Below are 15,232 nucleotides of genomic sequence, written 5' to 3'. Positions count from 1 at the left end.
CAGTCCTGAAATTCAGTTCAGTCATTTATTATCTGTTTGTTCAGGGCTCATCTCCTCCCCATCCATGCTGACTTTTTAAATAAAGGGAGCCCTCCAAACAATTGTCTGGCTTCCTGCCAAAGTTGAGTATACAGGCTTACAGGCAGAGGAGCCCCCGCCAGCATTTGGCAGCAGTTCACCGGTAGCGGTGTTTGGTGGCAGATGATAACCTCCCGCTCAGAGGTCTGCTTTGAACAGCGAGGAGAATTACCCAGGGACGTGCTCCGTCCAACCCTTTGGCATATTTTAAAAATTGTCAACAGTTGGCAGTTTGAGAATAAATGATGTGCGAGGAGTGGAGCAGAAATTTTGCTCTGGCAAAATGTGTCTTTCATGCTACTATTAGAGTTGGCAGGTTGAGGTTGGCGTGACCAAACAGGACATGAGCGCGCTCAGAAACCTGCATGCAAGGGAGTGAGTCAGATCTGTGCAGCCTCTGTGTTCCTGAGGAGCTTGCATAGGTTGAACCACATGTTTGATTGTCAAAAGTGAGAGAAGTACCTTCTCTGGGTTTAATCTGCTGAAAACTGTTACCCAGAAGTTATTGTAATAGTCATTAAATCACATCTTCATTGACGGATACCAAAGTATTCTAACTTGTAAATGAGAGTACAGGGAAGGTCATCAAATGTCTTTTTGAAGGAAACAGACAAGATTTCAAGTCTTTTCCAGCATAATTCAAAGATTCTCAGTGGGCTTTAAAGGTGGACCCTGTGGTGTCCAGTCACAGAGTTAAAAAGATGTCTGACGCTTCCATAGTCACTTTCATAATTTGAGCCCGATGAATCCTGGTATTGTCATCTTGGAATATGCCCCTGCCAATAGGGATAAAAATATTAATTAATGGAAAAACCTGATCGTTAAGTAGGCTCAGGTAGTCAGCTGACCTCATTTTTGGGCACATAATGTTGCTGAACCTTAGACCTGACCAGCTGTAGCAACCCCACTTCATAACAGGCTCGTGTGGTAGGGAGTGGGGTTAATGACTGCAGCACTTCATCCTCTTCTCTTCTTACCCTTTACCGTTTTCTTTCCACTCATTACAGAGTAGATCTGGACTCCTCAGACCACATGACCTTTTTGTTTTGCCTCCAGGAATATCAGAGCTCTTTTTTCCCCAATTAGCGTCACTGATATGTGGTTTTCTTAAGGCCACGAGTATTTTACAATTTGCTTGATACAAGTCAATAATTTGACCCTTTTTTTCCACAATGTCTTTCAAAATGTTTCTTTAACAAATGAGGAGCTGCTCATGTCGTTAGTTTGTGTTAAATCATTTGTTGCCAGCCGAAACACGTTATTCACCGCAGTAATTACCCAGCGGAAGGCTCTTAGTTATTTGTGTAGTTAAATCCATGTGGTGACTTTTCTTTTAGCCATATATATATATATATACAGACCAGCTGGAAAACTATTTAAAGGAGTTAAATACACAATCTTAAACTAAGCTGTGCACAACAAAAATCAGTTTTTGTGTTTAGTGTTTGCATTTCTTTGTCTCTGCAGGACAGATTGCCGTGGCTTCTCAAACTACACGAAGTCATTCAGAGGTGAGCGCTAACCAATCTCTACAAATACATAAGTTCTATCATTTCAAAGGACACAACATTGGCTTTTTTTTAAACCATCAGCCTTTTAAAGGTTGATGTGGGGGGTGTTGTCATCACATCAAAGGTTACAAAAAGGAGGGCGAGGCGGCAGGATTTTGACCTCGACCTCACAGTCAAGGTCAGAGGTCAAGTTTTCTAAAAATCTTGTGACTGAGGGGGTAAAACTGATGGCCGCCAGTGTTTTGTGGCAATTTACCCTAATATCTGCTGTAAGCCAACTGCACACACACACGTTTCATGAAAACAGGTATTTTTTATGACATAAAGGAGAAGATGATGGGTTTAGAGGTAGAGATGAAGAGCAGAGGAGCGAGGTGAGAATGTGCAGGCATGAAATTGTCGAGAGAGAAAAAATGTCAACGATGGTCGTGAAACTTGAGATGAAAACCAGAGAGCCAGGAAAAACAGTTTGGGGAGTAAAGACAGATTAAGTGAGGAAAAGAGGTGAGGGAGAAGCAAAAAGTGTGTCGTCTTTTTCTAAAAACGTCAGCGGCAACATCAAAGAGTCCTTCTGCTTAACTCTTCCACACTCAGATGCACTTATTTTTCTCCATCCGCTCGTCCTTGCGTCAATCTTTTTCTCTTTAGTTGTTGAGACTAAAGTTTACTTTAAGCTTATTTTTTTCAGTCTGAACTTCAGTAGTTATTCATTCCTGCCCTCAGCAACTTTGTACATATGTTCATGTCTTCCTGTCACAGAGAGAGGAGTTCAGGCTCTGATGCTCTCCTGGTGTGCTCTGCACTGAAGCACCAGTACAGACGGATCCTCCTCCATGGCTCCAAAGCCCTCACTTCCCCTTCGGAGACAGACCAAGAAATCTTCCCTCCGGCTTCTCCTGATGTCTTTTTTCTTTTCCTTCGTGGTGACTATGAATTCATTTACCAGAGGATGGTGGCCCGGAGGGGTCACTATATGAAAGCCGACATGCTGCGTTCCCAGTTTGATACTTTAGAGGCTCCGTCTGATGAGGAGAATGTGTTGACACTGGACATCCAGAGGGGCATCGATGATATGGCTGTGGAGGTTGAAAGGCACTTAATCGACCACAGGTCAGGGCTACCAGCGTAGCCTTGACCACCACAACAGACCACATGGGATCCTTAGCAGCTGTAACATTGATATTCCAGCAAATATTCAGGATCCTGCAGGATTACATTTGAATGACTTTGGTGATTCCCTGTGTGGCTCTCCACAGCAACCAGGAAGTCACAGTTTCCACTTATTTGAAAACATCCAGCATCTACTCGATGGACTGGCACACGAGCTTGACAGTGGACATCAGATGTTTGCTTTTTTTCCCTCTTTCCCTTGAATATCTTGAAAACAGTTGAGCAGTAGATGAATCCACATGTTCGATTATTATATTGTCACAGATGCACTTCCTGATGTTCCCCTCCTAGTTACCCAGGCTTGGACAAAGACTGGAAAGTTGTGACTCCACGAGGCTGGTGTGGTGTCTCCTTCTGGGGTCCCTGTGGGCATCTTTAGCATGTAAGGTGAATAAGTTAAATACAACATGGAGCCCATTTTTATATAAACTTAAATCTATATAATTTTACAGAAATATAACATCTCTGTAAATTTTGTAATAGATTTAAAGGCCTCGGGAGTAATAAAAAGTATGATTAATGCCTTTATTAGGACAAAATTAATATTTTTAGATACTTGAAAACTAAATACCTACAAAGCTGTGATAGAAATGATTAACATGTCAACATGACAGACTAAGATGATGAACATCAGTGTAATCACACTGTCATGTGACATTTTAGCACCAGCAGTTTGCCTAAGTAGAACAACACAGAGTGTGTGGCCTTTACTGTTGTTCTAGTCCCTTTTGAATAGCTAATTAATGTCTGGTTTGTAGTGAGGATGAGAAATAAATCACTGTTTCAGTGTTGATGTAAAACCACAGAGTGTGGCAGGCTTGACGAGCTCACTAGTTATTTAGTGAAGAGTGGAATACACAGTATGTGTGATTTTCGAGAGTTCTAGCTGGTTGCAAACATTTAAATATTTAGGTGCCATTCTAATAAATGCATTGTGTGTATGTGTGTAAGCTTTGAAACTGAACCGGTTTGTGCGTATTTAAGGATGGTATCTTTTAAGAATATGCCATGGTGAAGATAAAAGGTTTTTACAGCCTGCTGTGATTTCTGCCTGTGGGGGTGTGTCCTGCCTTAGGTACCGCCCTGCTGTACTGCTAAGACCAGAGTGCTTAATTAAGGCCAGATAGATTTGTGTGGAGTGGAAGATGGTGCTAATTGTTTTTTGTTAAGTGACCAGCTTTTAGGTTTTTCTGTGTTTCTCTTCTTTTCATAGTGATAACATGTGACGAATCTCCTTTAGTTGAATCCTTTAACTAAAAAAAACAAACACACACGTATTTCATTACTAATTTTGCCTTCTTTTTCAATCTGGACATTTTTTGTTACTTCTCCACATACCCTGGACTTCTGGACGTTTCGAGTGTTTGATCATAAATGATGTGATGCTGATCTTTTTAATAGTTGGAATAAACACATGGAAGCTCTTTATTTGTCCTGATGATTGTCCTCAACAAACCCAAAGATAGTCAGGTCACATAAGCATCTTTGTTTGTTTTAGAGCCCTAGAAAACTCTGCACAGTGTCTTCTCTGCTGAGAATGTTTCTTTATCATTTTCAGGATAACAAGTTTCTTCTGAGATTGAAATCTTCACACCGACAAAGTCGAATCATTAAAGAGATTTAACCTGAACACTTCACTGCTCCCCTCTGTGAGGTTCAGACCAAACACTCAGACACACTCTCTCACACCTGCACTTGTGGAGCTGTTCTAGTGTTGTGACTCATCTACAAACCTCAACCCGAATATTTTTGGAGCTTCTAATCCAGAAACCCCCCCTCCCGGCTACTCTCATATCTCACACATTCAGCCGCACACACACTTTGCTGGAGATTAACCCCCCCCCCCCAAGTCTGGCGGCAACAGACAAACACATGCAGGTTGTCAAGCAGAGCGCATCCATCTGATGACAGAGTACGTGTCCCGTGTGTCAGGTAGCTGTAAGCCCCCAAAAGGCAGGAATGGAAAGCAGAGGAACGCTCTCAGTTTAAGAACATCTTTTAATGTTGTTCAGTGCACGGGTCTGTACAGTTTCAGTAAGTGGAATAACACATTTGACCCAGTTTGTATATCTTGCAGAGGTGAGCATGCAGATGTGGATTTCTGGCTTACATTTTAATACTGTAGGCAATAACATGAGAATAACAATGAGTTAACTTTGACCTACTTTGCTACATCTCAGATTCAAATTGATTTTCATACAAGCCATACTAAAAGACTCTAAATGCCACCTAGTGTTTCTAGTGGGGTAGTGCAAGTTTAGATATTAGAAAGAAAAGCTTTGAGGAGTGTTATTTCTACAATTTTGTGGATTAAATACTTAATCATACTTATTCTTAATACATTATTACCCAAAAAGAACAATTTGTAGCCACAGAAAATCCTGCTAAACTAATGCTGCTGTTTGACCCTACTGCAGAACAACTGCAGAACATTATATTTGAACACAGAGGCGTGGAGGAAACGCATCTTATACAAAGCCTCATAAATTCAGCAACAAATAGCACGTATTTACATAAATGAGAAACAACAGAATTGAATTCAAAGTAAATAACAGCATTTAATAGTTCTGTTTACAACAGAGCCACGAGTCGTCTAAAGGATGTTGCTCAGTCTGTTGTTTGCTCGTGAAATCCACAAGGAGATAAATGAGCCTGCTCCTTATGGTGCAAAAATACTGCAGCATAGAGCTCAAGCTTAAGGGAGAGCATCACATCAGGTATTTCATGGCTGATGTGATTTTCTCTTGGCTGTGCAAACCTCACTTTCTGTACGTGTCTAACCTCAAGATAAACACTGACCTCCAAGCAGGTTTGGACTTTGCATGAAGTCATCTTCTTTCTTTGAACGTCTTTTGAAACTGAGTCTACGTTCGAAGACAAACTTTGTAATTATTTACGGTCTTTAGAGCCTGTGGTGCAGAAGCCGCAGTAGCAGCTAGACAGAGTGGGAACATCACGGAACATATTGCACTCCTGGCTCAGTCTGTTGGCTGAGAATGAGAGTGCAAATTTTCTGCGTGCATCCAGGACATCTGACTGTCTCAGGGTGCTAAAAGCTTTCATTAGACTGTCCAGGTGGCAACATGAAGAGGCCTGAGCTTTAAAGTGTGGCAGCAGAGAGATTAAATAACTTCCCCTAGGGATCAATAAAGTATTCCGATTCTGATAATAATAACAATATAATGTGAATATTTCTGCAAACTTGCATTGTTTTATGTCTACAGTCTATAACAACCCTGGTTCCAAAAAAGTTGGGCTGTTGTGTAAAATGTAGATAATGTAATAATACGCAAATCTCATAAACGCACACTATTTCTGGAAAAATATGAGCTCATTTTGAATTTGATGGCAGCAACACATCTTAAAAGAGTTGGGACGGGGCAACGGAAGACCAGAAAAGTACATTTTAGTAAAGAAAAACAAAACATTGAATGCCCATTTTACACCTGATTTTGTTCATCTACAACAGGTCAGTAACGTGATGGAGTATAAAAAGAGCATCTTCGAGAGGCAGAGTTTGTCAGAAGTAAAAGTGGCCTGTGATTCACCAAAAAAGTGAGTTTACAATTTGTGGAATAATTCTGATACTTTCCCACAATGCAAAAAATGTGAAGATTTTGAATATTTTGTCATAATATTATCCAAAAAAAAATTCTAAAAAATCTGGACTGCATTAAAAACAGACATGATTCTGTGTTGGAAATCCCTGCATGTGATCAGGAAAACTTCCAGTAATTATTGTCTGTGAACGCAGTTCACCATGCAGGTTAAATGCAACAAAGAAACCGCATGTAAACAGTGATCCAGATCCATGCCATTTTCTCAAAGCTCGTTTAAAATGGACAACGTGGAAATTTTTTCTGTGGTGACAAAAACTTTATTTTGAAATTCTGGAAAATACGGACGCTGAAAACTGTCTAAAACTATCTGGCTTGTTATCGCCGTTCAGTTCAATAATGACTGATGATACTTGAGTGCATCGGTGTGTAGGAATTGGAAGTTTGCAAATCTAAAAATTCACCATCAACACTGAAAGGTATGTAGAGGTTCTAGAGACACGTATGCTCCATCCAGATGACAGCTTTTCTATTTCAGCAACACAGTGCTAATGCAGACTGTATCTATTACAACAGCACGACTCAGTAGAAGAGTCTGGGTACTGAACTGGCCTGCCTTTCAGATGTTTCACCAACTGGAAAGATTTGGAGGATTGTGAAAAATACAACAAAGAAACACAACATTCCTCTCCCAGAAGTCCAGCAGCTGGTTTCCTCGGTTCCCAGATTTTTACAGACTGATTAAAGAAGAGGGGGATGTTACGCAGTGGTAAACATGGCCCTGACCCAACTTTTTTGGGAAGGATGATACCATCAAATATGAAATGAACTTATTTTTTTTTTCATTTTTTAAAATTAATATATGGGTTTAATAGATTTGCAAATCATTGTATTCTGGTGTTATTTACATTTTACATTGTGTCTCAACTTTTGGGGAATTTTGAGTCTACACAGACCATGACTGGTGCATATAAGACAGTGAAAGGCATTGTGTTCTCTTGTTTCTAATATTAACCCACACACTCACACTTCAAGGACAATAAGGATGTAAAAATCCTCCTCCTGTTGTCTCACTTCTCAGTCAGTTTTACATGTACCTGTATACCTCAATATCATAGATGCATACAGCACTCACCATCCTCAGACCTTTAATTTGTTTGACTGAAGTTTAAAGTGTAAGTGTAGGACAACAAACAGAGTTTAACATTATGTGTGTGATATAAGTTAGTTTTTGAAAGTGCATCAAGTAAGTATGGCTTTTTATTCTCTTATGTTTTTATCTTTTGCAGTGTATATGTGCACGGATGAATACGTGTCAGAGACTGAGCAGGTGTTGTATAGCAGTGGTGAGATCTCCTCCTGTGCTGATGAGGGCCTGAAGGTTCGCCTTCCTGTCTCTGAAGCCCATTGAGCTCAGCTGCTCCAGCTCCTCCTTGAACTCTCTCTCTCTGTGATGGACCTGACACAACATGACACGAGAGTTATTTAAAGTCTTACTTATTAAAATAATGTGTGAAAGAATTCAAAATGAGATCATAATTAGCGATTTAATTGTGAATCCTTTTAAACAAATTGGAAAAGATTAATAAACCTTCCCAGATTTAGTGATTTTGTTAACCCAGACACCCAGTTTTGTTTCTGGGTATTTGGGTATGAGTCTCCCTTCAGGTGCAAAAACATCTGGATATGAATCAGAAGAAAGTCCAGGCGATGTGGGAAACAAAGGTAAATGTTTTGGGGAGGAAAAGGAGAGGAGGCAGCATGAAAAAAAGTTTTTATGAATAATTGAACTCAAAGAGATGGCCAAGTCGCTGCTGCGGGGGATAAAAAAGGAGCACTGCAATAAAATCGAAAGCAAAAAAGAGAAATAAGTCAATAAGTTTGTCAGAACCACACTCCCTCACACACTGGAGTAAGCAGCAAAAAGCTCTGTGGCAATAACCACCAGAGCTGAATGCTGGCAGCACTCAGCCGAGTTTAGTGGTTCTGCAGGAAAAAAGCGTCAGTATCTAAGAAAGGGAAAGACTAATGCCACCTTCCTTCCCACCAGAAAACAGCGACTCTACCGGGGCTGTAACCCACTAAGTAAATGTTGGATCCACAAGTAGAAGCACTGACTCTGAAACTTTAACGATTAACTAGAATTTGAGTCACTGAGGCCCAGCTGGACCTGCTTCAGTAGGCTAAAATGTAGGCTATAATAGTTTAAACCACTGAACAAATTAGACATCATTTGGCTCCATGAGATGTAGTGTGGTACTCTAATTTATCCACATTCATACCAGCAGCTGTTAATGCAAGCTGATATCAAGCAGTCAGTCACTCTTTATACTGCGTAGTTTTTTAAAAGTACTGAATCACTAAATATCAAAGGCGTGTATCATTTGCCTGCCTAAGGGAAATTCTCATTTACTGTCAAAATGCTATTTACTACTGATATTTTAAATTGAGACTCAACATTGGAGACAGACAAAAAGTTTATAAGGTAGTACCTCGTTATTAGTGTTAGCCAGGGCCTGTAGCATCTGCTGTACAAACTGCTGCTGCTGCTGCTCTGTCGCTGAAGCAGCCTGTTGGCCGCTTCCTGATTGGCTGTTCGGAATGGAGTCAGATGGATGCTCAGAAGTGGCACCGATACCTGTTCCAGTGTTTCCGAGAGCATTCCTGCATGACGGGCAAGACTGGCGATAAGGTTTCTCTGTCTTTGAAACACAGTTCTTCCACCACAATAGATCTCCTTAGGTTGTTTTTACTCACGCAGGTATGAGAGCTGGAGCCTCTGCAGCCAGAGTATGCAAGCCCTGTTGGATCTGCAACAGAGCCTCCATGGCTCTGGGGTTCAACATGGCCGAGAGCAGCTCTGGAGCCTGCATCTGCACATTATTGATAATGGCAAAGTTATTAATCATACCCACTGAGCAACGGAGTCAGAGTAGAATCGTTTTCCTGCATTGCTAAAGATGATCATATCTACATGGATTTTATGAAAAACCATGGCATCTGTCCAGGAACAAGAAAATTATTAGTGTTCCTAATGTATTGCAGACATCTAATCCAGCTGAAAGACAGCAGGTTAACAGTTAGAGGAATAAGCAGACCTGCTGCAGAAAGACAGGGATCTCCTTTCTCATTTGCTGCTGCAGCTGAGGATTTCCAGCCAACAAAGGGTGGCTCAGAAGCATCTGCAACAATGCAAAAATGAAAGCAGGATGAACTATATAAGATATCTCTGCTGTTTAGGAAGAAGGAAATGTTGTCCTGCAGTTGCCTAGTGAAAATACTGCACATTTAAGAATTAAAGTGTCCATGCATCACCTGTGCAGCCAGGTCAGGGTTCTGGCTAAGGCAGTTTAAAAGACTGCTGACGTATGGCCCAGACAGCAGGCTCTCCAATAGACCTGGACTGGCAGTGATCTCTTCTAGCAGTGACTGCATGCCTGAAGCAGGAAGCCATTAATAGAATATTTTAAAAAGCAGTTCAACGATATCTTTAAAATATTTAACACATTTAAAAACATATAACCTAAGAATGCCTCAAGCATAAAGCTCATGCCTGCTGTGATGCTGCTTTGAGAGTTTGACCTAGCTCTGGATGTGGCAGTCAGTTCACTGAGAGGATCTGTCGAGTGACCAGAGAACGTCTGATTGGATTCACCCTCCAGTATGTGGTGATTTCCGGGTGATGTAGTCACCGATGCAGATGCTCCTACCTTCTGGTAAAAGGCAAAGCAGATATTAAAAAGAAAACAGGTTAAGCATACAAGATAAGTTTAACCTGACCTATAATAATCATCATTTTCAAAGTCACACCTGTAATTTTGCTTCTGGGTCAGAATTGTCAGTAATGACTTCAGGATTTTCCTGCTCTGACTGCAAATTTTCTAAAGCTTTGTCCTCATTGTTCATCATTTCTTCTATCATGTCAGGGTTCTTGATGAGCTCCAGCAACTGGAAAGAGAGATAAGTGCAAAAACATACTCAAAATATCGGAGGGAGAAATCAGGCAAGGAGGAAGCAACTGTACTCATACTGCAGTGAAATTAGAAAGGTTAAAATAACAACATTTTTGCAAGTGTCTACTCTAATGTTAGTACAGATGTTACAATGCTCTGACATCCACTATACCCACCTGTGTTATGACATCTTTGTCGTTAAGCATATCTTCCACTTCTGGGTTTGTTTGCAGGAGCTGCTGAATTTGGGGATTAGACAGAATGAGCTTTCTGATAAGTTGAGGGCTAGAGGTGGAGAGGGTGCTCTGCACAAAGGGGCTGCCCAGGAGACGGTGCATCATTTCTGGGTCAGCCAGCAATCTGTTCTCCATCTGGCGCTGGAGCTCCGGGAAGAAGCTAGTCCCGCTGTCTTCAAGGACAAGGCTGTCCAGACCTTCTACTACAGAAACAAGGTGGAATCAACAGAATGACAGATTATAAGTTCACTGAGGAGCTGAGTACAGAGCAGCAGCTGAAGCTCAAACAAAGAAGTCTGGAGAAATGAGAACCACAAACTAGATTTATGAAAATAGTTAAAGGCGAGAAGAGTTCCCGTGTTCTGCACATCTTACCCAGGCAGAGAGGAGAAGTAGGGGAAGGTGTGATGTTATCCGGTTCAGGGTGGAGGTCTGGGTCAGTGGGAGGTGGAGCAGATGAATGCTGAGGCCTAAGACAGATACCCAGTTGTTTTTTCTTTTTTTACATAAGTTTGGTATAAATAGACTGTATATCAAAGGAACCTGAAGGCAGAAGTTACTTATTACTTAAAATTACTTCTACAATTTTAATTTTAAAGAGCAGAGTGTGCAGATCTCTGACTGAGAATCTTTGCAGACATAATATTTTGTTTAATACTTCATGTGATAGTGGGGTGATCAGATTCTATCAAATTAAATGTGGAGCAAAATGTACGTTGATGTGGGACAAAGTGGGAGACACTACCAGTGCTTTATATATACGACCTAAAATGTGACTTATATGTAATGTTCTCCCTGTACTCTAAAATCTCACCTTCCACAAGCTTCCAAGTAATAAGTAGTTTTCTTGGCTTTTTCATAGATTTATTTGATTTGCTTTGGGAAGACACTCATTAAATTCTGATAAATTTAATATTTTATTTGCTCTATTTTAATATTTTATTTTACTGGGTTTTAATGTAGTTTTTCATGAGGCTATATATTTTTATATATTTATATTATATATTATTTCTATATTCCCTGCTCTCTGCACAGACATTTTATAAAAGCCAAATAGAAAAGTGAAAGTTCTGTATTGTTGCACTTTGAAAACTAGAGCCAATAAAAATGTGGAATATTCTCTGAATATGCACAATAAACAGCAAAGAATAAAAATGCTGTGTAGTCCCAATGTGGTACATGTGGTATCCAATGTAAGGCAGTGTTTTTAATATTTACTATGATTTAAAAGCAAATAATAAATATAGCTACAGCTAATGAATGTGCAGTTGCCTTTTATTAGTGCCAGATTTGTCTGCAATATTTTCTTAAGAGGTCACTAAAGTTCTTTGCAGCTGACTCTGTTGCATAAGTAAGGCGCAAAACACAGGAGGAACAATATTTAACACAAGCGCACACAATGATTTACTGACATATGTGACATGTAATTTAAAAAAGAAAGTAAAATCTGTCTTATTTTTTTTTCTTGATATTGAAATGAACTGACTACACTGTGTTTAGAAAACAGCACAATTTTTTGTAAATTCCCAATAAACTCACCACGCCTATGAGCACTATTTGGGTGATTGGACTCACATACAATTTTGCCCCTTTTAGTAAATCTGGACCTATATCTTTATTTTCTTTATCTTTATTAATACCAAATGTTGGTTTATTACTAGCGACGGCATGAACCCATGCCATAAACAGAGCAGGTTGTTCATACCTTTGGATCATGCTGAGGCGTACCGACCCATTTAGTCCTTTAAAGTGACTCAAGGGTTCAGAGTCTTTGAGGACTCGACTGGAGTGGATCAGAACCAGCTCCTCTGCTGAGGCTCCCAGGTGCTCTGACAGACCCCATTTAAACTGCACACACAGAAACACACAACCCCCATTGTTATTTAATGGTGTATTTAATGGTGATAACCCCCATTGTACCAGCTCAAAGATCAGCAGCAAAGACACCAGGGGCATATCCAGACAGGGGCCTCGGGTGGCACCAGCCAATATAACTTCCATCCTGGGGTCTCTCCACCAAAACCGTTAGATGAGGGCAGTGAAAGAAACAGTAATTCAATGTAGCAGAGTATGACTATTCAAGACTTTACTTAAGTACAGTTCCAGTGTACTTCTACTTTAAGTGATTCATGTTATGGTGTTTTCTATTTAAATTTACTATCTTTTGGAAGCAAATACTGTACTCTGCACTTCACACCATTTATTTTAGGAATTCAGTGAATTATTATTTTGAAGATTTTAAAATAGGAATCTACATAGTTATGGAATGCCAGGACTGCCAGAATTAATTAATTAAATACACCATTAAATAATTAATTCAATGAGTCAATAATTAATTAAATATGTCATAAATATGTATTTAATTTATTATTGACACATTTAATAAATTATTTAATGGCGTATTTAATTAACTCATTTTGGCAGCCCTGGCATTCCATAGATGGTACATTATGCGGTTTGACTATAAATAAAGCGTACATGTAATATAATCATCTCCGGCGGAAAGATTTAAGTGATATACACATTAACAAACCAGTAACTACAATCCAATATATGATTTTGAATTGTGTGACAACAGTAAACCCACTGAATACACCCATATACATATAATAACATACAATCAGTGGCCACTTCATTAGGTACAACTATTCAGCTGCTAGTTAAACACAAATATCTAATCAGCCAGTCAAACATTTAGAGTAGAAAACATGATTAAAATGACCTGCTGAAGTTCAAACATGCTGCTGATGTTGAGAGCATCAGAATAGGAAAGAAAGGTGATCTGGCGATGGTTGTTTGAGAAAGACATGGTGATCTGAGCACTTTACAAACTGCTGATTTCCTATGATTTTAGCACATAATTGTCTCTAGGGTTTACAGAGAATGATCTGAAAAAGAGAAAATATCCAAGGAGTGGTCATTATCTGGGTGACAATGTCTTTTTGATGTCAGACGTCAGAGGAGCATGGCCAGACTTCTTCAAGCTGAAAGGAACGCAACAACTCAAATAACCCCTCTTTACAACCATGCATGCAGAAGAGCGTCTCTGAACACACAACACGTCACACTTTGAACAAGATGGGCTACAGCAGCAGGAGACCACAGCAGGTTTCAGTCCTGTCAGTTAAGAATAGGAAACTAAAAGTATGATTCAGCAAAACTGGACAGTATGAGATTGGGAAAACATTGCCTGGTCTGAAGAGTCTCAGTTTCTGCTGTGAAATTCAAATGGTACACAGTCAGAATTTGGGGTAAAGAACAGGAAATTATTGATTCATCCTGTCTTGTATCAGAGGTTTCGCCAGTGGTGGTGTAGTAATGGTTTGGAGGATATTTCACTGGCACACTTTGGGTACCTTAGTACAACTAAGCTTCACGTAAACACCACAGCCTACCGGAGTACAGTTGGTGGTCACTGTGACCCAAGGCGACCCTTTATCCATCTTCTGATGGCTGTTTACAGCACAATAAGGAGCCATGCCACAAAACTCAAATCCTCTTACACTGGTGTCCTGAACATGACAATGAGTTCACTGTACTCAAATGACTTCCACAGTCACCAGACCTCAATCTAGTGGAGCACCTTTGGGATGTCAAACATGGATGTAAATGATAAATGGACTGGTTCCTGTGTACAACATGCCTCATTCGTCCATTCATACAGCAGCACTGTACTTCATTGGTTTCTATCAAACATACGCACGCACATTTACACTCTGATAGATGCATCAGAAACCAACTTGGGGTTAGTATCTCCAGGATATTTAGCACGCAGATATAAAGGGACTGAACCGACCTTCTGATTAGTAGATGGCGTGCTCTAGCTCCTGAGCTACAGCCACCCCCTGTGATGTACACCAACAACTGTGTGATGCTCTCATGTCATGTGAAGATGCTGATAACTGCTTCCAGCACCTTGTTGAATCTATACCACAAACTTAAAGGGCGTCCAGATGTAACTAATGAAGTGGCCTTTGAATTATATTTTGTTACTGGATTCAGGGCCACTCTTTAGCTAGTACTCAACTTCGTGCTAAATACTTAAAAAAATACTCCTTTTTTGCCTCTTTTCACACAGTTATTCCATTCAAAACAATCTTCAAACGTGCAGAGTCACTTTTCACATAATAAATCTGTATTAGCACTCTGGGCTGCACATGAGTCCAATTCCAATTTATATACCACATTAGTACCTTTAGTGATCCGCCCCCTTAGTTCTTTAGCCACGTAAATTAACAAAAACATTAATTTCAGTCTGTTATGGCATGAAAATAAAAGTCTCAGTGACGTTGTCAGCCTGTTATTACAAGGCTCTGAGGCCAGCTGGCTGATTGTGCTTCCCTGACCTGTCTGACGGTGCAGTCTCCTCTAACGATGAAGTCTCTGCTCTCCGTGACACTTGTGACGGTAACGTGGATCCTTTCAGCCCTGCGGCGGTGTCTCGGTGTTGTAGTTTCGTCTTTCACTGCTGCCGACATCACTTGTCCGGCCCGCGGGCCTTTAAACACGGTGCAGAGCAGGAGCACACCGTCCCGACGCGGGCTGCGTGTCTGTCCCGATGACTCGGCAATAAGTTGTGCGGATGTGTGCCAGCTGAGGCCACACCGGTCACTGAGGTGGACACGCAAAGCCCACACCTAGCTGCTACTATGCACAGATCTGATGCCCCTGCTGCCTGTTATAACAGTTTTTGAGTGCACTTCGACTAACAAAAATAAAATACTTAA

The 15,232-nt window shown here is 40.4% G+C and overlaps 2 protein-coding genes across 8 annotated transcripts in view; one reads left to right on the top strand and one right to left on the bottom strand.

The window, feature by feature from the left end:
- Nucleotides 1-4,183, top strand: part of LOC146697112 (gluconokinase-like) — a 7,235-nt gene extending 3,052 nt beyond the window's left edge. For all 6 annotated transcript variants that reach the window (XM_085475617.1, XM_085475618.1, XM_085475616.1 and 3 more), the window contains 2 exons: nt 1,546-1,589; nt 2,349-4,183. In XM_085475617.1, the coding sequence (XP_085331743.1) occupies nt 1,546-1,589; nt 2,349-2,718 (414 nt within the window). In that variant the 3' untranslated portion in view covers nt 2,719-4,183. The remainder of the gene's footprint in view (nt 1-1,545; nt 1,590-2,348) is intronic.
- A 563-nt stretch (nt 4,184-4,746) lies between these two features.
- LOC146697111 (ubiquilin-1-like) lies at nt 4,747-15,198 on the bottom strand. 2 transcript variants are annotated; one of them, XM_085475607.1, is made up of 11 exons: nt 14,852-15,198; nt 12,211-12,353; nt 10,881-10,975; nt 10,446-10,708; nt 10,127-10,264; nt 9,870-10,029; nt 9,632-9,753; nt 9,415-9,498; nt 9,074-9,189; nt 8,809-8,980; nt 4,747-7,775 (listed from the first exon to the last, which is right to left on the bottom strand). In XM_085475607.1, exons 1-11 carry the CDS (start codon nt 14,981-14,983, stop codon nt 7,632-7,634), a joined length of 1,569 nt encoding a protein of 522 aa, XP_085331733.1. In that variant the 5' UTR covers nt 14,984-15,198; the 3' UTR covers nt 4,747-7,631. The 2 variants fall into 2 exon arrangements, with proteins under 2 accessions (XP_085331733.1, XP_085331734.1); XM_085475608.1 differs by having other exon boundaries at nt 9,870-10,026.
- Between the last annotated feature and the right edge of the window lie 34 nt (nt 15,199-15,232).

The sequence above is a fragment of the Copadichromis virginalis genome, linkage group LG12 (assembly GCF_057382275.1).
Source record: "Copadichromis virginalis isolate Kocher_CV1m ecotype Utaka linkage group LG12, C_Virginalis_male_GT1.1, whole genome shotgun sequence".
Classification (NCBI taxonomy): domain Eukaryota; kingdom Metazoa; phylum Chordata; class Actinopteri; order Cichliformes; family Cichlidae; genus Copadichromis; species Copadichromis virginalis.
Note: the sequence above shows the minus strand (reverse complement) of the source record. Positions and strands in the feature narration are given on the sequence as shown.

Bases quoted from the DNA above. Each gene is read 5' to 3' on its own strand.
- LOC146697111 (XM_085475607.1), bottom strand. From the start codon at position 14,983: ATGTCGGCAGCAGTGAAAGACGAAACTACAACACCGAGACACCGCCGC. The intron at 10,709-10,880 runs GTAAGATGTGCA...TTGTTTCTGTAG, and splicing joins TACTTCTCCTCTCTGCCTGG to TAGAAGGTCTGGACAGCCTT. The intron at 8,981-9,073 runs GTGAGTAAAAAC...CCCGTCATGCAG, and splicing joins GCTCCAGCTCTCATACCTGC to GAATGCTCTCGGAAACACTG.